The sequence below is a fragment of the Pholcus phalangioides genome, unplaced genomic scaffold, assembly GCF_987345545.1.
Source record: "Pholcus phalangioides strain wild (caught in Gottingen) unplaced genomic scaffold, Ppha-v1.0 ptg000003l_1, whole genome shotgun sequence".
In the NCBI taxonomy this organism is placed as follows: Eukaryota; Metazoa; Arthropoda; class Arachnida; order Araneae; family Pholcidae; genus Pholcus; species Pholcus phalangioides.
In genome coordinates, this window is record NW_028301596.1 from 842,638 (window position 1) to 867,552 (window position 24,915).

At 38.9% G+C, this 24,915-nt stretch overlaps 2 protein-coding genes across 2 annotated transcripts; both read right to left on the bottom strand.

Moving 5' to 3' along the window:
- Positions 1 to 2,586: 2,586 nt before the first annotated feature.
- On the bottom strand, positions 2,587 to 5,225 carry LOC149087871 (uncharacterized). Its single transcript, XM_089244916.1, has 2 exons — positions 3,914 to 5,225; positions 2,587 to 3,047 (listed from the first exon to the last, which is right to left on the bottom strand). The coding sequence occupies exons 1-2, from the start codon at positions 5,223 to 5,225 to the stop codon at positions 2,587 to 2,589; spliced, it is 1,773 nt and encodes a 590-aa protein (XP_089101042.1).
- An 883-nt stretch (positions 5,226 to 6,108) lies between these two features.
- LOC149087872 (uncharacterized) lies at positions 6,109 to 6,930 on the bottom strand. Its single transcript, XM_089245356.1, has one exon. The coding sequence runs from the start codon at positions 6,928 to 6,930 to the stop codon at positions 6,109 to 6,111; it is 822 nt and encodes a 273-aa protein (XP_089101482.1).
- Between the last annotated feature and the right edge of the window lie 17,985 nt (positions 6,931 to 24,915).

The following is a 24,915-nucleotide window of genomic DNA, read 5'->3' on the forward strand; positions in this document are numbered from 1 at the left end:
GAAGAGATAGCAACACCAAAGGTAGAGCCTCGCTCCAATGCACTGGGTCTACTGCCATCAGAGCACTTTTCATGGTTCGATGAAATCTCTCTACCATCCCATTGGCTTGAGGATGGTAAGAGGTAGTGCGAATTCGCTTTACACCGAGTAGTCTTGACAAGTGCTGGAAAAGATGAGATTCGAAATTCGTGCCCCGGTCAGTTGTGATGACATCAGGAATGCCATAACGGGACACCCAGCAATTGATGAACGCTGAAGCCGTAGTCTCGGCTGTTTGATCCGGAATAGGAACGGCTTCAGGCCAGCGTGTGTATCTATCAATGCAGGTGAGCAAGTGGGAATTCCCATTAGATGGCAAAAGGGGACCGACAATGTCAAGATGGACATGGCGAAATCGGTCAGATGGAAGCGGATACTCTGCAAGAGGAGACCGCGTGTGCTTGTGAACCTTCACCTTTTGGCATGAAATGCACTGTCGACACCATGCAGAACAGTCTTTTCTCATGGATTGCCACACGAAACGTTGCTGCAGGAGCTTCAAAGTGGCCTTGGCACCAGGATGTGACAGTTTATGGATCTTGTCGAAGACAATCTTGCACCAGTTACTTGGAACGTAAGGTCTAACACGTCCATTAGAAACATCACAATAGATGGGTGTATTGCCAGTAGGGAAAGTCACAAGACGCAACTGAAGATTAGTGTTTGATGTTAGCAGATTTTTTAAGTCCTGATCATTTTGTTGATCAGCAGCCATGGAATCTAGGTCTAAAGAATCGGATAGTTTTATTTCGTTGATTCTTGATAATGTGTCAGCAATAACGTTTTCTTCACCTGATACGTGCCGAATATCAGTGGTGTACTGACTAATGAGTTCTAGATACCGTGTTTGACGAGCAGATGATTTCTCTAGCTTTTGGTTGAACACAAATGTAAGAGGCTTGTGATCGCTGAAAATAACGACCTGTCTGCCTTCTAACATATGTTGGAAGTGTTTGACGGCCAAATAAATTGACAAAAGTTCACGATCAAATGTGCTATATTTTGTTTGAGTGGGAGAAAGTTTTTTAGAAAAAAAACCAAGAGGTTCAAGTCTTTTCTCAACTTTCTGTTGCAATACAGCGCCTGCTGCAAAGTCAGATGCATCGACCATCAGAACCAATTGAGCATGGGGCTCTGGGAATGCTAAAGCAGTGGCATCAACAATTAATTGTTTGCATGATTCAAAAGCTTCTTTAGTAGTGTCGGTCCAATCGATAGGGGTTTTGTCATTCTTACGTTTATTGCTTACGAGAGCATATAAACAAGATTGTTTTGTTGCAGCGTCCTTCAAAAATCGGTGGTAGAAATTTAGAACGGCAAGAAAATTTCTGAGTTCTTTAACTGTCTTAGGCAAGGGGTACTCTACTAAAGTACGAACTTTGTCAGGTAAGGGAGAAACTCCTTTTTCTGATACCAAGAATCCTAAAAAAGAAATTTCGGTAACCCCGAAAACGCATTTGTGCAAGTTGATTACCAGTCCAAAGTCCTGGAGTCTCTGGAAGAGCGTCTCTAAATGTTGCTTATGGGAAGATTCATCCTCAGAAAAGATGAAGATATCGTCCAAATAAGCGAAACAAAAATCGAGATCGCGAAGAATGTTGTCAACAAAACGTTGAAATGTGCTTCCAGCATTTCGGAGACCATATGGCATCTTCAGAAATTCGAACAAGCCAATTGGAGTGGTTACAGCGGTTTTTTGAATGTCCTTGGGCTCGATGGGTATCTGCTGATAAGCCCTGACGAGGTCAACTTTTGAAAATATCTTCTTTCCTCGCAATCCCAGTATGAAGTCGTGGATATGAGGGAGCGGGTACTTATCAGCTACGGTAACTTTATTGAGCGCTCTGAAATCCCCACATATGCGCCAAGTACTGTCTTTCTTTTGCACAAAATGAATGGGGCTGGCCCATGGGCTTTTTGATGGCCTCAAAATACCTTGATTCATGAGCATTTGAAATTCGGTTTTCAAAGCAGCGAGTTTTTCGGGATTGAGTCTCCTCGGTTTCGAAAATACTGGAGGTCCGGTTGTTTCTATACAATGACTCAGCATGTCATAACCTGGCTTGATTTGGGGATTAGAGCCCAATAATTGGGGAAATTTACGTACAATGGCATCGTACTGTGATTTCCCATTGACAATAGATAAACTCGTATGTGGGCATTCAGCAAATGAACATACCGCTGATAAGGATGTTTCGTTATCGCGAATACACTTATTTTTGACGTCGACTAGTAAGTCGAATCGTTCAAGAAAATCGGCGCCCAAAATTGGGGTAGAAATATCGGCAATAACGAAATTCCATGTAAATATTCGCCTCAACCCAAAATCAAGTTCTAGTCTGAGCTTACCGTAAGTCCGGATTTCAGACCCGTTCGCTGCATACAGCTTGAATTCCGTAGGAAGACATTTCGAGGACGTTAGCCGTTTGGGAAAGCAACTAATAACTGCACCGCTGTCCACTAGAAATTGTGTTCGAGTTTTGCGTTCGAAGACGAATAGTCGGCTTGTTGTACCACAGCCTGCCGCCGACGAAGCAGCTGCGCCGACTAGTTTCCCGTAGACCAGTTGCAAGGAGTGACACACTTGCGAGCCTTCTCGCCGAAATTGTTGTGGTACCAACACAGCCCTTGAGAACGTGGACTGGATCGAGATCGGTTTCTGGAACGGTTGCGAAAGCGAGTGCGGCTGCGACTCGAATGAGATGAATTGTTGCTGCTAAGCTGTTGAAAAGCATTTTTCAGTTCGGCAATTTCTGTACGGAGGGTGCTGACCTCGGAATGAGAATCGACAGTCGCGACTACGGTACTGTTTCTGGATACCTCACAGACTTTATCGGCGATTGCAGCAAGCTTCCGAATATTTGTAGATTCATCACTACAAGCACTGAGAATCTGCTGTACATGCGTGGGTAACCGTTGGGTCCACAACGTGCAGAGTGCGCTTTCGTTTAGTTTTCCACCGTTGAGACTTTCCATTTCACAAAGCAATTGTGATGGACGTTGATCACCTAAATGCAAATCGTTGAACAATAATCGAAGTCGTGAACTTTCCGATTGCTCGAAATATGCAAGCACGCGTTTTTTGAGCGTGTTATAGGCATCAGTGGTGGGTGGCTGAACGGTAATGTCACGGACACATTTCAAAACGTTTGAATCTAATGACGCGACAACAGAATGGAATTTTGTTAAGTCATTAGAGATGCCAGAAACTAAAAATTGTGACTCCACTTGTGCAAACCACACGGCAGGATCCGTTTCCCAGAACGGAGGTGCCTTGAAAGCGACACGGCACAAATCGAAAGCACGTGCGTTGACATCAGCTTGAGATGATTGATCCTGTTGTGCATTCGGATTTGCCATGATCAATTAAGAGCAGTTCAGTTCACTAAATTGTTGAACGTGAAATAAAAGTTTCGCCTACCTGAAAAATATTAACGGCAAAAATCCGTGCTAATGAGAAGACCACATGGTGCTGATAAACGAAAGTGAAGCAGGTGCGATAATATCCATATTGAACGGCCGGTTGTCACCAGTTTAGCTAGTTGGTTCAGCTATTTGATGTTTTATTCCGTGATGTAATAACATGGTCAACAGTTAACAAATAATTAACATTTATTTAATTAACTTTTGAGAGCGAGAATCAAGCGACCGACTGATACAACAACAACAAGACTCTACAATATTATACAGTACATACGAGAACATCGGTCAGAAACGTGTGCGCGTTTTAGCTAGTAGAGCCGAAGTGGGCGCGCGCGACACGACTGCCATCTCGAGGAATATTCGTCGCCACACATCTGACCAAAATGAAACGCTGATGTGTGTGGACATTGGCAGACGTAATGCCATAGCGAGCCCGTAGCACCACACTTACAAGCATTGTGAGATGATCGTCCAAAGCGCTGCAAGTATGTCGGAAATGGACCATGCTTAGTTAAAAGGATTGTTTTTGTTCGCGGCCATACACACTTGCGCAAAGCCACTCGACGTTGTATCTTGTAGGCGTCTTTCGTTGAGTTCTTGTTCCATTCAACTTGCCAAAGATGAAGCATTCTGTCTTTCAAGATATTGCGGGCATGACTCCTCGGCCAAGGTAGAACAACCAAGTCTTTCAATGTTGTCGCTTCCTTGGCAAGTTGATCCGCTTTTTCATTTCCAGCAATACCTACGTGCGCTTTGACCCAGATTAACCTTATGTTGTCGTGAGCGCGTAGGATAAGACGAATACTTCGTACGTCAGGGTTAGGTGAACGAGGATCTTGTATGGCTAGGAGGCCAGATGCGCTATCTGTCAAGATTGTTACTGGACAAAGCATCTCTTCCGCACGTTTAACAGCATTGAGTATCGCAAAAATCTCGACTTGGAATACGCTATTCTCTTTAGCTAACTTTCGTCTCCATTGCTCCTCTATTGAACCATCTTCCGCTAGTACCACATACGCGTAGCCAGTAGCCGTTTCTGTTTTAGAGCCATCAGTGAATATTTTCTTAGAGCCCAAGGAATCTATATTATCAATACCAAATGGCATTATTTGAGACTTGGTGAGATCTGTGCTTGGGTGAAACAGCCATTGCCTATGTCGCTGCTCAAATTGGTTTGACGAAATTCTCTGCTCGTCCAATATTATGCCCTTTTCAAGATGTAGCAGTCTGGTCTTAAGAGCCTCGTACTCCATGTAAATACTCAGAGCTGGGTTGCCTGTGGCCACATACAGAACTTCGTTCGCGGTTGTAACGTATGCTCCTGTAACATATAGAAGAAAGGGACGCTGTGCGATATCCAGAGCTCTCTTTTGTTTTTGAGTTGGGTGCTGATACCAAGTGGCGCATCCGTATGAAAGTTGCCTTTGTACAATAGTCTTATACAAGATGTTGCGAAAGGCTCGCTGCATTCCCCATTTCGATCCGGCCAATCTGCGCAGTAATTGCAGTGTGCCATTTACTTTGTCGACCTGTTTTTGGATGTGCGCCATGAAGTTCAATTTACTATCAAAGTACACACCAAGGTATCGTATTATCTGAGACGGTCGAATTCGTATACCATCAATGTAGATCTTAGGTTTTATCTTTTTCTTTGGGTGCGGCCACAAGAAGCGGGTTTTTTCTACTTCCATTTGTAGTTTATTATTAGCCAGCCAATTGCTCAATTTTCCGAACACTGTCTGTGCTTCATCCGTTATTGCCATATGGTTTTCGCCGGATATAACATATACCAGATCGTCAGCAAATGCCTGTAGATATACCCGCGGGCCCCAGTTAATCTGTAAAAGCGTGTTGAGAACGAGTGACCACATCAAGGGGCCGCTGCATGAGCCCTGTGGACACCTTTCATCTGCTTTTCCATGGCTATTCCTCCGTCTGTGGACATCATTATATATCTGTCTGAAAGCATATTCTGAATAACTCGCGTCAGGTTTCCAGGAAGTGGCAGTTGGCGAAGTTGAGTGATAATTATTTCATGGCGCAGCGAATCGAAGGCTCCACGAATATCTATCGTGACTATCGCCGTCTGATAGCCTTGTTGATGCATACCGACAATTACTTGCAACAGTGAATCTATAGCTTTCTCAGCTGACCCTCCAGCACGAAATCCAAATTGTAGAGGACTTAGCCAGTTCATGCACTCCAATTGATACATAAGTCTTTGTACTATAACTTTCTCGTAGACCTTACCTAGAGTGGGTAATAGGCAAATTGGACGATATGAGCGTAGCAATTGTGGGTCTTTATCTTTCTTAAGGAATAGCAGGAGCTTCCCCTTTTTAAAATGTTTAGGAAAGAGAGATAATTCCAGGAACCTGTTGAGAACTTCAGTAAACGATTCGGCATTGGCTTCGAATAATGTCTTTAGTATGGGAACACTAATATTATCAAAGCCAGGTGCTCTTCTATTCTTCAATCTTGTGACAATATTCCTGATCTCTTCCACTGTAATTTGCTCGTCATCTGGGATTCCAGTTCTAATTGGTTTTACCAAGGATATTGTGTCCGTAGGATCTGGGTAAATCGTATTGAGTTGCTGCTCCGCCGCTTCCAAGATTGTGGAATTGTGACTCCCGCTTTGCATCATCAAAACTTGAAGCGGTACTCTCTTGCTTTTGAAAACAGAACGGTATGCGATCCCATAAGGTTGTTTTCAGCAGCGCAAAAATTTGTCCAGCAGTCGTTCCTAGTTTTCTTAACCTTCTTTAGATATTCTGCTCTAGCCTTTTTGTAGATCGTATGGGCCTCACCCTTGAACTTACCTTTAGACTTGAGAAATTTTCTCTCCAAGGCTCGAACCCTCTTTCTACGAATAGCTAATTCCTGTGTCCACGAGTTGGGAAGTTTTTCATTAGGTTTTTGAGCACGTCCCAGTATATTTACGCAAGCAGACTGCAACACTTCCATAAAGGTGTCCACAGTTGCATTGAGATCTTCTTCTGTGTGTGCTATACGCAGCTGCTGTGCAAAATCGGTTAACATTGGCCTGGTGTGTGTCTTGAGCCTGATTAATCTCCGTGTGGTCGTCCTATAACGCCATTGCAGTTGAGATTGACATTCTATATGCAGGTCCAAATGAATATACCGATGCGAGCTGTGCGAATCCTCTTTTCCTACTGACCAGACTGTGTGAGCAAATAATTCTTCAAACGTGAGATCCGGCCATCCTTTTGTACCAAAAAGTTCGTAAGTAGGTTTTGTTTGGCCAGCGTTAAATAGGTACATGCCGTGACCGCTGAGAAATTCTTGTAATTTCCAGCCTCTGGCATCTGTAGTTTTGTAGCCCCACAATGACGAGTGACAGTTGATATCGGTAGCAAACATCTTCTCTTTAGCAGTGGAAGATAGTTTTATTTCCTCTAGTTCTTGTAGTACCCCGTCTAGACCCTCCCTCGTAGGGAGAAGCATAGGCACTCACCAAGATTATTTCTCTCTGTCGAAGGCTAAGCTGTATGGCAACAAGTTGTTTACCTATACGATAAGTTGCTGGATGCACCCGCGAAGACGAAGCTATAATTGCACTTTTAGATTCTTGTGAACTCCATATTGTCCATTGTTGTGGCCAGCCACGGAGAGCACCGCGATTAACCCACGCTTCCTGCACCAACAGTAGATCAATCTTGAGTTCTATGGCATAGGTCACCAGATGAAAAGTACAGTTCTTAGATCTGTCCATGTTAATCTGAATTAGACGCAAGGGCACCTCCCCTTCTAATAAGTTAACGTCTATTTGAGCACTCATCTCTTCTTGGTCTAGTGTATCAAGCTGCGACCCCGTACAAGTAAATGGCTTGTACATTCTTTGCCGGCTGTTTTATGATCTGATCTCAGATGTCAACCGTGAGCCAAGTTCATCAGAGTGCAGTCTATGCACCTAGTATTTGGTTTGTTTATTTCTCTAGATGCCTGGGCATGTGTTCTTCCAAATCTTGAATAATAGCAAGACGTCTTTCTTGCATTATCGCGTCTGTCTTCGCCATCATCACACCTAGCCGGCGTCGCCAGTATGTGATTCCTGTTGATGCCTATTCTTTCCTTGCATGTGGGATAATCCCCCCTTGCTATTTCCTTGGGAACAGTCAATTTTGCATGTGTATGTCGACTCTATGATGACCATCTTCCTCTCTCTGAGAGTTCGTAGCCTGATCTAATCCCATCTCTTCCGTCATTATGCCTCTGGAAGCGATTATCCTGCACTGCTGGTGTTACACCACCATTGTTTATTTGATCCATTGAAGGATGACTCTTCTCTGATGTTTCTTCGACCGCCAAATGTTCTTTTTGCCTGAACCCTGACATGCTTGTAGTTTTTCACCCCATCATATTGATGCTGACGTTCACTTTTCTGCTTGTGATCGTCTTGCCAATCAATGATCGTCCGTGTTGGCTGTAGTGACCATTTATCTGCGATGTGGTTGTCTACCGCTGCTATCCTCCGATTTTTCTCTATTCGAGAGTACCATACATCCTTTCGAGAGACGTTTGTAGATTCATTTATAGAATTTTGTGGTCTGTTAGAACCATTCATCACTTTATAACCATATCTCTTCTTTTTTAAGAGCTTATCGCCTACCACTTGTGACCACGATTGCTGAGTACCTTGCAGTTCTTGGTCATTACGATTGTAATTTGCCTTGTTATTTTCTGCCTTATGTTTTAGCCTTATCGAGGTGTCACTGGACTTTTTTAACGGAGACCACGTGTCGAGAGTTGTAAAATCCGTCAGTTTTATTAAAATATAATCATTGTCTTTTTTACTACTGCTGTCTTCCAATGTTGATTGCTGCCGTTTACTTTTCCTGCATACCTCCTTCCAGTTTTCACCTTCCAGGTTACTATGAGCTGACTGCAAAACGTCTTGTTGCTTTTGCTGATCTTCGTTCCAACTGTCCTCCTCATAGAATGATAGATTTGAAATTTGCGATGATCGTATTGCAGAAATGTTTAAATTAGCATGGCCATCCGGCAATATCACCAAATGTGCATTTTCATCCTCACATAGGTTATAACTAATGATTTCAGAGGACTGTCTATCTTTTGGGTTGTCCATATTGTTTTTATTCTGAAGATTATTCTCAGTTATCATTTGTCCATCCACTTCGCATGCTTGCCCCATCGTGGATCGTTCATACCAATCCAGCCGCTCATCTTCATCATTTCCGGTTGTGAGGGTACACTTGTGATTCCCAAGTTGAGTAGCTGTTTTATGTAGTTTTGGCGATCGATCTTCCACTCGAGATTCTACTTTATATCTTTCCGATTCTTTTTGCTCATGTTTACATTTACCGAATTTTCTCTATCCACCGACGCCTGAAGTTTCTTTCTAAATATCTGAACCTTTGCTATATCCGTTTTTTCCGTTTGTGATCCCCTGTTGACGTAGGTTTTCTTTGTTTCGTTCCGCACCTCTGTTACCTCTCGGTCGGTTGTAGTTTGTGTATCCACTGTAGAAGTTGTAATTAGCGAAGCTTCTCGTGAGCTGTGCTTGTAGCAGTCTGTGGATGACAGTCCTTCATCACATTTTGTCAAGCCTTTACCAATCGTCGCTTGGCAAGAAGTTAGTTCTTTAATAGCTAATGGCTTCGCTATTTCTTCAAGAAGCAGCTGGAGTTGTTGTAGAACTAATTCTTGTTCATCAAGAGGAACTCTGTAGCGGTTCCTCCCTCGTACGCTCTTGTGTGTCACGCTAATTAACGCCCATAAGTCTCTTATGTCATCCATTGTTCTTGTTAGAAGACCTTGTAGTTTATTTCTTTCACTCATCGAGATTCGACTACGTGATTTGCCGTTACCGTTTTTCTTCGTATCTGTCAACATTGTCCATATAGTCTTAGCAGCCTCAAACGCATAGGGTCCACCTTGTTGTTCACTACCGGTTTCCCCTTGTTCTGCGCCTGACACAGAAGATGGCTGCTTCAGTACTTCATTTTCTGCTTCGGTATCCTCTAAAATCAGAGATCCTTTTGATCTTGAATCTGTAGATCTTAATACGGAAAAGAATTCCTCTTTCTCCGCACTAGGTTGGGCTAAATCCATGGTTCGGAGAAAGTTCCTCTTCAGTATAGTCTTATACAGTGACGCTGAATTTTTTATATCCTTTTTTGAAAACGATGTCTGTTGGGGGGGGGGAATTTAATTGAGTTTGCAGTGATACGTCCAGAGCCTCCATCAAGATCGCTCTAGCCGTGAACCCATCATCTCTATTTCCGTTCGTTGAGTCAACATTGTTGTTTATTTGACCATCTCTCAGTACACGACGCAACCTGTTGAATTTCATTGCAGAGTCCGGCTTAATCAAGGATTGCTCTGTTTCTTGAAAAATTGTCTCTTCATACAAAAAAAATCTGGAATCTGCGACATAGAATTAGAATCTACATAGCATATATTGTAATCTTGTAATCTTCGGACGATTCTTTTTTCTGGCCATAATTGTAAAAGAATGTCGTTGTGAATTTTTTTACGATAATATTATTGAATCTGGGATCGAATCGAAATCACAAAGTTTATCTATCTATCTCCCGAAAATTACAATCAGTTGACCAGACAGCAATGGTAGAGTTGTTTGGTGCGGGAATCGTGATCATCAACATACAAGGCGGTCGCCGTCATCTTCCACGCACACGAACGATTCAGCTGCTGGGCGAAGTCTTCTTAACTTCGGTTCTATTCGACCGATTTAGACGAAATAAAGACCGGAACAACCTTTATGACATACTGTACACTCGGTTATATCAATAAAATTAAAACAAGACTATATTCGCATTGAAAAAAGGCATTGAATAAGAGCGACTCCGGTCAGAGATGTTTACCGATACATGCCTTTGTATCGGACTCCGAATTTGGGAACAGCAAACCAACTTCATCCGACCACCACTATGGTGACGGTGTCGAACGCGGGTCCTCGCAATGGCGAGTCCGTCACTATGACCACTCGACCACCATAGCGTCAGACTCCGCCCACTGGCAGTTGATTGACAGGTTGGGGGGCGGGCGGTGGGAAACATGTTTGACTGTAAAAACAACTGCATTTCTTCGTATGATTAAATCGTTGATTTGCAAAAAAAAATTCGTCCATCTACGATTAGATCTCACTTGTTGAGCGCTTGATTGGTCCTTCTGTCGGGTAGAGGCAACACCCCCTTTTATAGGCAGTATTGGTAGAGGTCACACAACTTGAACCTGTTACTCGCGAGCACCCAGAGTACTCGATGTTCGTTACTGATTCCGCTAGCACTTGATCACCGTCCAAATTAAACACAATCACCGTCCCAATTAAACACGTTATACAAATTGCATTGGAGGATTAAAATCATCTTGATTCAATATGCATTCGTATATCAAACTTGCCGTAAGGGTGCTTTTTCTTTTGATGATGGGTACAGACAGTGTTGGCGACTAGAAAAAGGTTGAAGACCTCTGCCATAGGTTCTTCTCGGGCGTTGAGGCATTAGCGATGGTGCGTAATCAACCTCTTTATATCAACACGTCCGGCCACTTGCACCGTCTCTCTCTCTCTTCTCTTCAACCTCCCCCCCCCCCCCGTTTCTCTTCTTTCAAAATATCAGACGACCTACAGGCAGTCTACCAAAGTGATACTGGGAGGGACACTGTACTACGTAATGCCGTAAGGACTTTGAACATTGAAGGACCGGACACACCCGCTTCCCATCTCAGAGAGATATCGAAGCTTTCCCGGAGGATGGGTGTATCCGGAAATTTATTAATTTATGTGAAAATAACAATGATATACATATATACAATAAATAATCTGTAATAAATAATCGTACAAATTGTGATCATATAGCATCATCCACAGATAATCAGTCCGTAATCGTAATAGTCCTTATATAAATAATCAAAAAATAATTTTTGTCTTGTATGTGATAAAATCTGGAAGTGAGTTGTTCCAATCTAGAATATAACAATCTCGGCAATCAAGCTGTAATAAGATATAAATTGACGTCTATATGTCCGGCATCTCCATTTCATTCACATCCGCCGGAAAAAGGATGAAACAGTTGACACTTGTCTTCTTGGGCGTAAATTGTATCGATTATTAGATGTCGGTGAAACAACCGATGCATGTCTTCTTGGCCGTAAATTGTACTTTTTAATAGGTAACCGTGTTACCTCTCTTGTTGGCTCGTAAGACGGGTCCTCCGAGCGCGAATTGCGTCCCCTTGATCCCGCAGCTCGTGTCTTATTGTGGAGTAGATGTAGGTTGCGGTCCAGGAATCGAATCAACCTCTGCAAACGTTGAAAGTTCAGAGGGCTGTCTAGAATTCTCATTTTCCAAGCAAGCATTCTGGACTCTGGCAGTTGGCCAAAGTGGAAGTCTCTCGTCTGGGGACACGTGGTTATATAGTGCCATAGGGAACCATTTGAACCGCAGATGCATACGCTGTTACTAGAACGTTTAAAACGCAGAAGATACACCGGAAAAGGGCCATGCTCGGTGATAGCGATTGTTTTCTCTCTAGGCCATACGTTCAAACGCCATTGAACTCGTCGTTGTATCTTGTATGCGTCCTTTGCTGCACATGTATTCCAATTGGTCTGCCACCCCTGCAACACGTCCTCTTTAAGCACCCGATGGACCAAACTCCTTGGCCAAAGTTGGTCGTCTTGAGACGGAAGTTTTATGGCCTCCTTGGCAAGTTTGTCGGCTATTTCATTGCCAAAGATGCCTGCGTGGGCTTTAACCCAGGCCAATCGGATTCTCGTGTTGGCGCATAAAATTCGGCGAATCTCCCGTACATTATGATGCACAGAACGTGGGTTTTTGATTGATAACAGGCCCGAAGCGCTGTCTGAGAGGATCAGCACTGGTGTCGATAAGGCGTGTGCCCTTGAAACGGCATTCAGAATCGCATATATTTCAGCTTGAAAAACACTGTTTTCTTTTGCGAGCCGCCTGCTCCATTGTTCCTCGATGGATCCATCTTCTTCTGCCGTAAGGACTGAAGAGCCAAAAAGCAGAATAATATGGAGAACATTTATCTGTCTTTCACGTAAAATAAGGGATGATTCGATGCGTCTACACGAAAAAGCCGGATACACACTGGACCGATATCTATTCGCAACTGAAGATGTCTGTCTCCGCTCTACTCGTAGCTGCTGAAGATATTTGTCGCGGCTCATTTGCAGCTGAAGATATCTGTCTCCGCTCCATTCGCCGCTAAAGATGCTTGTCTTCGCTTCATTCATTCGTAGCTGAAAATGTCTGCCTACGCTTAGGCGCGGATCCGGGGGGGAGGCGATGAGAACGACTTCCGCTGCCAAGAGCCAAATTAAATGGGAAAATTATATTTATAATCTAACGAACTCACCAAATTCACCCTTCCCGTCACCGTCCTGGATCCGAGCGTGCAAAGACCCGATAGACCAACAGACACACTTATCATGACTTGCTCGCTTGAAGCGTGTAACATGTAGGGAATGGATCGTGTTCTGTGACCATACGATTGATTTTCTCCTCTTACCCCATACTTTCTGTCTCCATTGAACGCGTCGTTGTACTTTGTAAGCGTCTTTATTCACGCAATTATCCCAAATCGTCTGCCATCGCTTTAACATATCATCTATTAGCAGACGGCGTTCATGTTTTGCGTAGCAGGAGATCTTGGTCTGGCAGCTGCAGCATACCTTCAACACACTTGCTTAATACACAAGCACAATTTTGACAACGTAAATATGTTAGGGCCACACATACACTCAGAACACACATTCCGGCATGTACAAATGTTAGAAATTCCGTAGAAAAATGTGTAGGTAGTGCATTATACGGTTAAGCAGCAGTGAGCGACCGAGTGTCGTGGTGATAAGATGTTTATCTACCACCGTGAATGTTGTTGTCAAGGTCCCAGGTTCAAAATCGAAGGAGATATAGATAAGATATTTTTCCTAACGAGCTTGAGGCGACCACCGATAGACACCGCCTTCATTTCCAACCCATCTCAATAATGGCAACAAATTTCAACATAGCGATATGGCCAGAGCTGGTGTTTAGTGTAGTATTGGTTAAGTGGTACTAGTACTAGAGAGACATCACAGGAAATTAACTTCACACTTTACTCTTCACTTTTGCCATGTCCTTGCTGGGCAAAGCGATCATTTCGCATCTATCGCAATGTAATTTTATCCATATAAGTGAACGGCAGTAGCAACCGCTGTTTGATGTTTCTTGTGGCACCATCTGTTAAACAAATTTGTAACTATTTTCACAAATCGGCTTATTTGAGACTCAAGGCCTGTCCATCAAATGAACAACTTATTTCATCTTCCTGTCTGTCAGTGTTACCAAATTATGCCATTTCAAAGTTAGTGAGTTTTCTCTGAAAGAACCTGCAAATTGCTATTCAACACATGACAGACAAACCAGCAGTTGCGTACGTGAAGAGAGTGGCGTTTGCGCTATCTACATGTGATGAGACGCACCACATACGCATCTCGGTAAAAATTAATCTAGTGACCGTATGTAATATTCGTGTATACCGAATATTCATTCATTCAAGCTATGTCGTAAATTCCACCATGATGTTGCATTTAAATGGCCAGCAGTGTACATAGGAACCATTATTCGTTAGAAATGTTTATGAGGTGCATGCATCGCACTCATGTACGGTCACGGCAGTAATGCACTGTACTGTACGGAGTGCAAAGACGATCAGAGTGATTTTTCAAAGACGTAAATATTGTTTCACTGCAAGAGTAGAAATATCGCAAAAAAGCCAACATTCCAAAATTTGACGGAAAAAAATCCCTAATAACGGATATTTTACAGATCAGCGACTATGAAGCCGGGATTACACTATAAAAGTTTGATAAAAGTCCTTTTATAAAACTGGAAAAATCCAACCCATATGGCTATTGGTCACATTCTAGAAAATGCGACCGGTGACCTTATTGGTTGCATTTTTCAAGTTTTATAAAAGGACTTTAACCAAATTTTTATAGTGTAATCCCGGTATTAATAAATAAATAGGAAAAATAATTTTGGTACCGGCAAAAGAGGAATTAGATGGATAATTTTCGATCCGGAAAAATAAATTAAGTGGATAATTTGTGAAACAGCGCAAACTAAATGAATCGGGAACCATGTTAATGAATCACCACCACAGGCTATGATCCCCCCCCCCCTCCTCCCAATTCCTTCTTGTGGGATACTATGTCAAATACAAATTTTACACTTCATGCGCAACCAACTTCACAGAGTCTTACACAATTGGTAGATACGCAGATAGAAATTTAGTATCGTTTAGATCTAGCCTGAGCTATTAAGGGTGGCCATGTTGAAATTGTGGTATTTTTATGTAACAGAAAAGCGTAATAAACATTTTTTGCACATCAGACATTTTCTGTTCTGAGATGAAAGAAAAGCTTGTTGCCTCTCCCAGAAATCGAATCTTGGTCTTCGTGTCATCAAGCAAGCACACTTACCAATATACCACAGAGAAACGAACTTTTTTTCCCCTTAGAATACCCCCAGTAGCGCGACGTGCTGAGTACAGACATGGGCCTCCAGATGAGATCAATAGACAGCTGTTATTTTGCATTAATATCTAAAAAGTCTTTTCTTTTCCCGATGCTCGTCGTAGAGTAAAATATCTGTTTTTTCACCGTTTGTGTCGCATCTTATGAGTTATTTCGGTTTTTTCGTGATTCACCGCCACCTGTTAGCAAAATTTTGAACTATTTTTACATAAAAAAATATCTATCTAAAAAAACTACGCCGAAAACCGCACATTTTTGTCAATATCGGGTTTAATTTCTCTTCATTAATTTTTAAAATATATATCGTGAACTTTTCACCCAAACAAACTTCAATAAATAATTACTAATATGCACTGAGTGGCCATTTCCCCCCCCCCCCCGGACAGTTTTAAGAAAATGAGCTATTGAGTCTTTCTATTCTGTAATTTCAGGCACGTAAACTCGAACTAAGTGCAGATTCGGTCAGGAATGTTTTTAGAGGACAGACAAGAAAATTAAAAAAAAATTTCTGGTCAGCATTTATCATAAAAAGATGATAAACAAATGATCTGTATAACTTTCACAGAATATATGTATTTTACTTGCTTTGTGAAATACTTCTGTCCGCATTTTTCATTTTTGTGAAAATAACATTAAAATATAAACGTTTCTTACCAATTCCATTTTTCTCGCATGGTTAAAAATGGGGAAAAAAAAAAAAAACAGCATTAAATTCGGGAAAAACGGTTTACCCGTATTTTAACGCGGTTTTTTCCCAACTTTCCCCCGCTTTCCAATTTCTTAGCCAATATTCCACTTAGAAACGTGGAATTTTTTTCTGTCGGCATCAGGACAGACAGGACAACAACTTTATAACTGGGTTCTTGAGCATAGGTGCCCATATAAAAAGTTAACATTTTTATTTTAATAACTATACAATCTATTGCAACATGAACGACATATCTGAGTACACGTTATTTGGATACTTTTTTAATACAAAATACAAGGCCACACCAGGCAAAATGCCCAACGAGGTGGCTGAGAAAAAGATGCCCATAACAAATATGGATGTCATATGTTTCAAAACTACAGCAACCCAATCAAAAATGCAAATATAAAAATTGAGAACTATATATACATAAAATATTATAATGTCCATAAAAAAATGTTCATGGTTGTCTTATTCTGAGTAGGGATAGCTTTTTGATTTACCCCAACATGTTTATTGCATTTCTCTTCAAATGTGTAAATTAGTGATTCCCAACGTGGGCGATTGAATGTTCCAGGAAGGCGGTATAGAAGCTACGGGTATAACACAGAGGATGTACAAACTCTCACCTGGTAAAATGTGTGCTCTGGAGTCTTTCCGATTTCATACATAATTGGGAGTCCAAACCCATGTTTCCTCCAGGGTGCATTACTTTTTATGAATCTGTTTTTCTTTGAAAATGTGCTCGAATCTAAAATTCACTAATCTCGGCACCCTGGAGGAATTCAAAAACTTTTTATTACTCATAATGGGTATGATCATGATAAATTTTGTGTCATTATTATTGTGCACTTTAACATACGCAGCTTAAGAGCTAATTTTTATCGACTTATGGTGTTCTTGAATGAATCTATCAATTATATCGACGTACTTGTTCTTTCTGAGGTTTGGGTTTTTGAGGACGAAGTTGATTACTATATTATAATTATTAATCAACCTCGTTTAGTAATCAATTAGATTACCAAATTACAATTTATTTACAAGGTGCAGAAAATATAACAGTTCGGGTGGTATCTTTGTCTATACAAAAAAATCTCTTTAATTTGCTGAACTCGGTTCCATCTTGATGCACACACAAACAGGTGAATTAATAGTTATTCACAAGAACCCACACTAGAATTTATCATCCTGAACTTATACAGATCACATTCATTCCCAGCAATACAATGTGATGATGAACTTGATGCAATTTTAAAAAATATTAAATGCAGAGATGTATTATTAATTGGCGATATAAACACACATTCGCTCTTAACACAAGTACTGGCATTCAATCCAATTATCAGAATATGTTATACAGTCATGGATTCACCCCTTTAATACTAAAAATTACAAGGCCACACTCTAACTCTTGCGTTGATCACATCTTCATTCGTAACTCAATTAAAATAAAGGAAATTTCTTCAACTATTTTAACTACAGTCCTAACAGATCATTATCCAATTTCATGTAATCTGAAATTTTTATCGACTAATCCCAGTACTGATAATACTGACAAAAAACACTTCAAAAAAACTGATTTGACTGGTATTTCAGATTATCTACAACATTATAATTTTGTTTTTACAAGTGAAGGTCCAGGATTTGTTTTTGATGAAATGATCTTTAAACTTGAAACCATAGTTAACAATCACACACAGTATACCCTCAAATTAACCCAACTAAAATGCAACATAAACCATGGATTACCCCAGAATTAGTTGATCTAAGATAAAACAAAAACTTTTTTTAAAATCTAAAAAATACCCATTTGATATATCTTAATTTAAAATGCTTACAAAAACGTTACAAATTATCTCAAGAATCAAACTAAAGCAATGGAAAAAAAAATATTCAACTGAATTTTCAAACTGTGCAACCCCATCGAACATTGGAAATTGATAAACACAATACTTGAATCTAATAAAAAAAAATCATTCACTGCCTTCCGAGACTAATTTTCCATTGCTAACAAATACTTTTAATTACCACTTTATAAATATTGCACAACAAAATCATGAACATGATGATAGTTTTGAGCAATTCATTATTCAGTGATAAATCCATTTTTCTAGCTCCTGCTGACAGTATTGAAATCCATAGAATAACAAAATCACTCAAAGACAATGCCTCTTGTTACACAATACTTTAACTACAAAAATTCTCAAAATTCTCTCTTCCTGAATGTATGTTTCAACTACTGGCAGACCTAATTAATAATTGCATTGAAAGAGAATTTCCGGAATCACTTAAATCAGATATTGTTATACCTATTTTTAAAAGCTGTGACCCAAATAACATTAGCAACTACAGGCCTATCTCGATATTATCACCTATCTCGAAATTAATTGAAATGCTAATTAAAGACAGGATTTATTCTTTTTTAAATAACAATAAATTATTTCCTAATAATCAGCATGGTTTTCTCCCTAACAGAAACACAGAATCTGCTCTTTTAAACTTTTCTGAATACGTCTACAGGAATATTGATCAATCCAGAAATACAATAGGCATTTTTCTTGACATAAGAAAAGCATTTGACAGTGTAAATCATAAAATATTGTTATTAAAACTGTATTCCTATGGAATAAGGGGCAACGCTTTTGATTTTCTCAAATCTTATCTTGCTAACAGAACTCAAAAAAAGCAATAATTATTTAAGTAATGCCATCGACATAATCAGAGGAGTCCCACAAGGATCTAATTTAGGACCATTATTATTTATAATTTTTATCAATGATCTCTGTAATTGGAATATCAAAGGCAAAATCATCACATTTGCTGATGATACTGTAACACTATACTCAGAAGATGACCTCCCAACACTTATCAACAATACAAGGTAAATACTGACCTAATAATAGTTCACAATTGGTTCATTGCTAATGATCTCCTAATCAATGTCTCCAAAAGTAAATTTATCAACTTTTCATTACAAAATATTCCACCTATTGCCTGCCTATGACATAATTTTGCATGAACCAATTTGTACTATCAATAATTCATGTAACTGTCAATGTCTAGAGCAAATATCCACCATAAAATATTTTGGTATATATATTGATCAAAATTTAAAATGGCTCTCGCATTGAAATTATTTAAAAGCAAAACTCTCTCTCTGTTTCATCATTTACAATTATAACTGTTTATCATTTATAAATTGTACAATCTGAAGCCATATGTAAACCAATCTTTTTTGTTGACATATTATCATTCAATCTTCCAATCACACTTACTTTATGGTCTGCCACTCTGGGGTAGTGATTATTTTACCACTATTGCTCCCTTAATTTTCATACAAAAAAAAGTTATTAGAATTTTGATGGGAAATTATATCACTCCTTCAAATGAACTTTTTCTACACGTAAATATCCTACCCTTAAGGCATTTATATTTTTTTAGATCCATACTTATAATCAAGAAAAAACAGTTCGCTTTACCTTTGAATTCGTCACGAACATCCAATAAGCATAATTTCATATACTCTGCCTTTAGTTCATAAAAATATTCTCAAAAAACATTTTAGCTTCCTCATTCCTAAATTTTATAATAGCCTTCCAAATGAACTTTTACAGCCATCTGCATTTTCGATTTTCAAAAAACTTGTTAAACAATATTTATTTCAAATAGTCAATATTGAAAATTACTTCTGATTTCGTCCTCAAATTCACACTCCTTTTTTTGCTACAGATTGACTTCCCGCTCCAACTGGTTAATTTCTCTTTTAAAATTCCTTTTTGTTGTCAGCTCTGCAGTACTATTTCAAATCATATTATATAAACTCATGTTGATTTATTTATCGATTTTTTTTTATGTAAGTAATAATGCACCCCCCTGCCTGTTGTTTTATAATGTATTTTATAATAATGTTGCATATTATATTGTATTTTATAAATAACTTATGTATTATATGTGAGAGAGTATATTTTGATGTTTTCATTTTATCTTTTTTTTTCTCCTCCAAAATTACTAAACTATAATTATATTTTATATTGTCAATTGTTAGTGTCAACTTCATTGTAACAACCAGTATGGGACCTAGGTGTCTCCTTGGTGGTTTTCATTAATCAAATGTAATACTTTTATTAACCTTATATTAATTAATAAATTGATTTGATCCTATGGGTTAGATTTCATGAAGGCGATGGGAGAAAAAATTTCTGAAGGGGGCGATGAGATGAATAAAGTTGGGAAACTATGGTGTAAATTGTGTTAGAATTTACTACCCCCGAAGGGTAAGCTATTCCATTTATTAGCACCCCTATTAGAGAAAAATTCCCTGAGGCACCACAACCTAGAATTGTCCGTTACCAATCAATACTGGTATCCCCTGGTCAAAGCAGTTGAATGACGACGTACTAATCCCTTCACGTACAAGCAAATGGGCAAGAAATTTGGATGCTCTCTAACGAATCAGCAATAAATATAGTATATAACCTTGTGTCCTGACCTAACCGCACATTAGAAAAAAAAAGGGGGGGGGGAATACACAAAATAAAAGAGTAAGACAGTATAAAAGATAAGGTGATAAGTAGAGCCCGGATTACATGCAAATGCATTTGCATATTTTGGCCTTTTTTAGCATTAATGCGTATAAATGCATAAAATCAAAGAATTTTCATTATAAGTGCATATTTTTGAAGATTTATTTAAGCTCACTCAATTTTTTAAATAATTTTTGAAATAAATATTGTTCATGATATTTTCATAACATCAATTTTTTTCCCGCAGCAGAAATTTAGTGAATTAATACATATTTATGTAAAGAATTTTATGTATATTAACCGTTTTACTGTAAGGCTATTTCTAGAGATACGTCAAAATATTAATTTTTTTTAGAAATAGTGTCAAAATTCTTTTGTTACTGGTTTTTTGGTAATTGAGCAGCTACAACAAACTGAAAAGTAAAATGTGCCTGAATAAACAGCATGCAGAAGTTATTTGCATATGCGGTATTTATTTTTTGTAAATAAATACATATGCACGAAGAAATAGAAAAAAGATGCATTTTAAAAACACATTTTTTTTTGCATGGTAATGTTTTTAATGCATATTCTAATTTTTTGTGATATTTCGAAATTTGACTTTTTAAAGATTTATAGTGCATATTCCGGGGCGTTTAATGCATATTTTGGCATTTTAAGTGCAGTATGACATTGATGCCCCTGAATATACCAAACATCTTGGCATTTTAAGTGCACTATTTGTGTCATAGCATTTTTAAGTGCATATTTTTACATTTTTTAGGTGCATATTTTTGTACTTTTAGGAGCATATTTTACCACTTTTTTAGTGCATATAATCCGGGCTCTAGTGATAAGAATGTACAAAGATTTCTTTTCACCCTCCCCATACCTGTTCTTTGACTCTTAAAAGATACATAATATGTGAGGAAAAAAAATCACTATCAGGATGTACAAAAAACCAACACAAAAAAAAAAAATTTGTAAGGTTGCAATGAAGCTTTGGGATGATCAGGCTAGAGGAAGGAAAACACAGCGAGCTTGAATTCATTCCACTTGCGTTAGGACGTAACATTACGTCCTTTGATCGTAGTGGTTAATGATTCATAGTCCATCCTATTTATCCCGTTGAAAATTTTGAACACTTCGATCATATCCCCCCTAACACCTACGTTCTTCTAATGTGAAACTCTTCAAAAAAAATTAAGTCTCTCTTCATACCTTAAGTCCCGTGTGCCATCAAGAGCACGCGTAGCTCTTCCCTGTACCCCCTCGACCAAATCTATGTCCCTCTGTAGGTACGGTCTCCAAACCGTTACAGCATACTCCAGTCCAGGACGAACTAGGCCTCTGAAAAGCGGAAGCATGACTTGAAGAGAACGCGTAACCATTTTCAAAATGGAACTGAGCATTCTATACGATTTTTTGACCACCACTGACAATGTTCAAAAAACCTAAGATGTCGTCAATGAGAATTCCCAAATCGATGACCCTAGTTGCATCCGAGATAGTAACACCATTTTCAACTTGTAAGAGAAACGTGGGTTGTTCGACCAAAAATGAGCGACCATTCATTTGTCCATGGTCCAATCCTGTTTAAGTTGGTTTGCAGCAACTCCCTATCGCTTTGATTCCCAATTGACCCCATTAGCTTCACGTCATCTGCGAATTTGCTAGCAGTCCCATCGATATTCTGATTGAGTTTATGATAAAAAGTGAAAAGTATAGGGGCCAAGGGCACTTTCTTGAGGAACTCCACTTGTGACGCCTGTCCCCGATCAAAGCTTTCCCTGTTCACCATAACCTGTTATGATCTGTATCTCAACCATGATTCTATCTAATTCAGCAAGTTGCCCCCAATCTCGTGTAAACGTTTCAAGAGTTTACCATATTGGACCTGATTGAATTCTTTCTGGAAATCAAAGTAAACATCTACGTTTTTCCCTTACCCAAAGCCTTAGTCACAGGAAGTTAGTTACACATGAATTTCCCTTTCTGATTATCCGGCAATACATTATTCTTGTCTATCCACTTCACCAATTGCTTTTGCCCCCCCCCCTAAATGACGGGCCTGTGCAGCATACATCTAAAGCATATCTGGTATCTTCGAGCGCGAGTCCAGGAATCGTTTTTACGCTGTTGTAGACTGTGCAATGACGTCCCCGGCCACCACTTTCAACAACTCTTGTAATAATTAATCTTTTGTAGTTATTATTGTACTTTTTGTTGTTCCAGTGTGACGTCGAAACATGCATGCGTTTTTCGCCCCCTCAATGTGGTTTGCGACACTATGTTCTATTGCAATTTTTGTTCTTGATGTGTAACAACCCTCTGAGTTTGTTGGTCCATTAACAGAACACCTGGTATATCTGCAAAATAATGAAAATAAAATACATGTTTTCTGCGCATGCGTGATTGAAAATAATTTATGTAAACTGCTTATATCTCATCCAATACCGTATTGTTACATTTTTAAACTTCACAATTTGTCTTATGTAGTGTCAAATTTTCTGCGAGTTCCGGTAAAATTGGTTGATAAACTGAGCGTGTTAAAAGCAAAAAACATGCAATGAAAATACACATGCCATTTTCTTGAATATGCGCACACAAGTATTGCACGAAGCAAGTAAAATATTGCGCAAGTTTGCTCCGACCGTTGCGGTTTTTAATGATAAAGGGTTGATCGGAAACATTTATTGCAAGTTCAAGTATTATGTTTGCACGCCCGAAATTACGGAACAGAAAGACCCCATAGGTCATTTGGTTAAAACTGTCACGTGGCCATAATTAAGTGTATATATAAACAAAAACAATTGTAAAAACAAATGAGGAATATTTTATTTTTCTCAAATATACTTCAATACAGGACAGAATGGAGAAGTGTATGCATCTGCTGAATATACATCTAGGTAAGTATTATTTATTTGTTATTATTATTAGTGACAAGAAATAACAACAATGATTGCAAGTTTGTTTGGTTTTCTTTTTTTTAGAACATTGTACAAAATTCTTAATTTTTCCTTAAATACTTTGATCAGTGGCTTGCAACTACAACATTCGAAAAAAAAATAATAATAATTCATCATTTCTTAAATATCCTTATTACTTATAGAATTCATGTTTAGAAAAAGAAAATAGAGTTTTATTAAAAAAAGAACCCAAAAAAGTTGAAGGAAATTCGAAAAAATTAAGATGCGCACATAAAATATATGTAAAAAAACTAAAGATGAGATAAAACACCACAAAAAGGGGGAAGAAAAAGAGTTTGAATCTTGAAAAATTACACTTTTAAATACATTTTCTTGGACAACAAATTGCCTGGCATTAATAAGAAATATTGACATTTTTTATTTGAAAACCTATGTGCAGTGTATGTATCGTGAGTGCTTTTTTTTTTCTTCAAGCAATACCAGGATGAGGAGGAATAGGAATTTTCCAAAAAACTTCCAGGACAACATCTAAATGTGAATATAGATATGTATGTTTTACTGCACATTAATTGCCAGTATTTAAAGTGGGAAGGAAAAAAAGAAATAAATAAGCACTTCTCATAGAGAAGTACTTTTGATTTATCCTCGTATAATTATCATTTCTAAAAGATGTCTATCCAAATGTTTTCTTCTTTCAGAGACTTTTAAATGCAAATATCCTAATATGAATGTTGCCATAATTGCGAAAGTAAGGCATTCGTAGCATATCACTTGTAAACGTGACAGATTTTTTTGTTAGCATCATATATTCAAGATCAGTACTCTATTTCTGCAAGGGCATGTGGTTCATTCACCCACGACTCACCAAAATTCAAACATCTTTGACTCTAATCACAGGACGTCCTTGTGATGTCAAAGTGGAGGGAACCCTGTTCTTGATCGTATCAGGGACTAATATCTTCCAATTCTCAAGTGACCAATGACATAAGTCTCCCAACAACAGATACCACCAGAAATTGGTTGTCAGTTAACTCCGGGAAATCGTAGCAAAACTGTTCTTTTATGGCTAGATTAAAAACAAGGATTAACGATTAGAGCAGTGTTTTTGACTTTTCACCCAAGTCTTTCTTTTGGAACATAGTTTCTTAACCCCCCCCCCCTCTCTTCCAGAAGCCCTTTCTACTTATTGAATTCATTTTTCAACTAAATTTATACCAAGCAAGATATTTTACAAATACAAGAGAACCGTACATCGCAAATATTCCTCACAGAAATTTATAACAAACTGGTGCATGCAGTTTTCTAGCAATGCTGCCATCCGTCTCTCACACTTTGAAGTGAAAATGGTTGCTTGATTATGTACCAACTGTGTTGAATCTCTGCTTGCTTTCTGCTGGGAGATTTTTTTTTAAATTGGATTTTACAAATAATGTCATACGGTAATATAGATCTCCGGGTCACTGAGCTAAAGTATAGTGAGCTTCCCTTTTGTGCGGGTAAAATATAGGGTCGTCTCAACATCATTTTACACAATATTTCACTTGAAAGCTTTATTTCTTCATATCTGAATTTTTTCCTTTGCTTCCCCCTTTCACTTGCTTTCATGCATGGGTTCCTCTTAGAATGTGCCCAGGTTAAGAACCACTGGTCTCGAGCAGTATTTTTTAATCACCACTTAACCAAGGAATCCCTGCAGGACACGATTGCCACATTGGGAAATTCTATAGGAACAAAATTACATATGAAGGGTTAATGATGGGTATCACAAGTACAAAAGCTT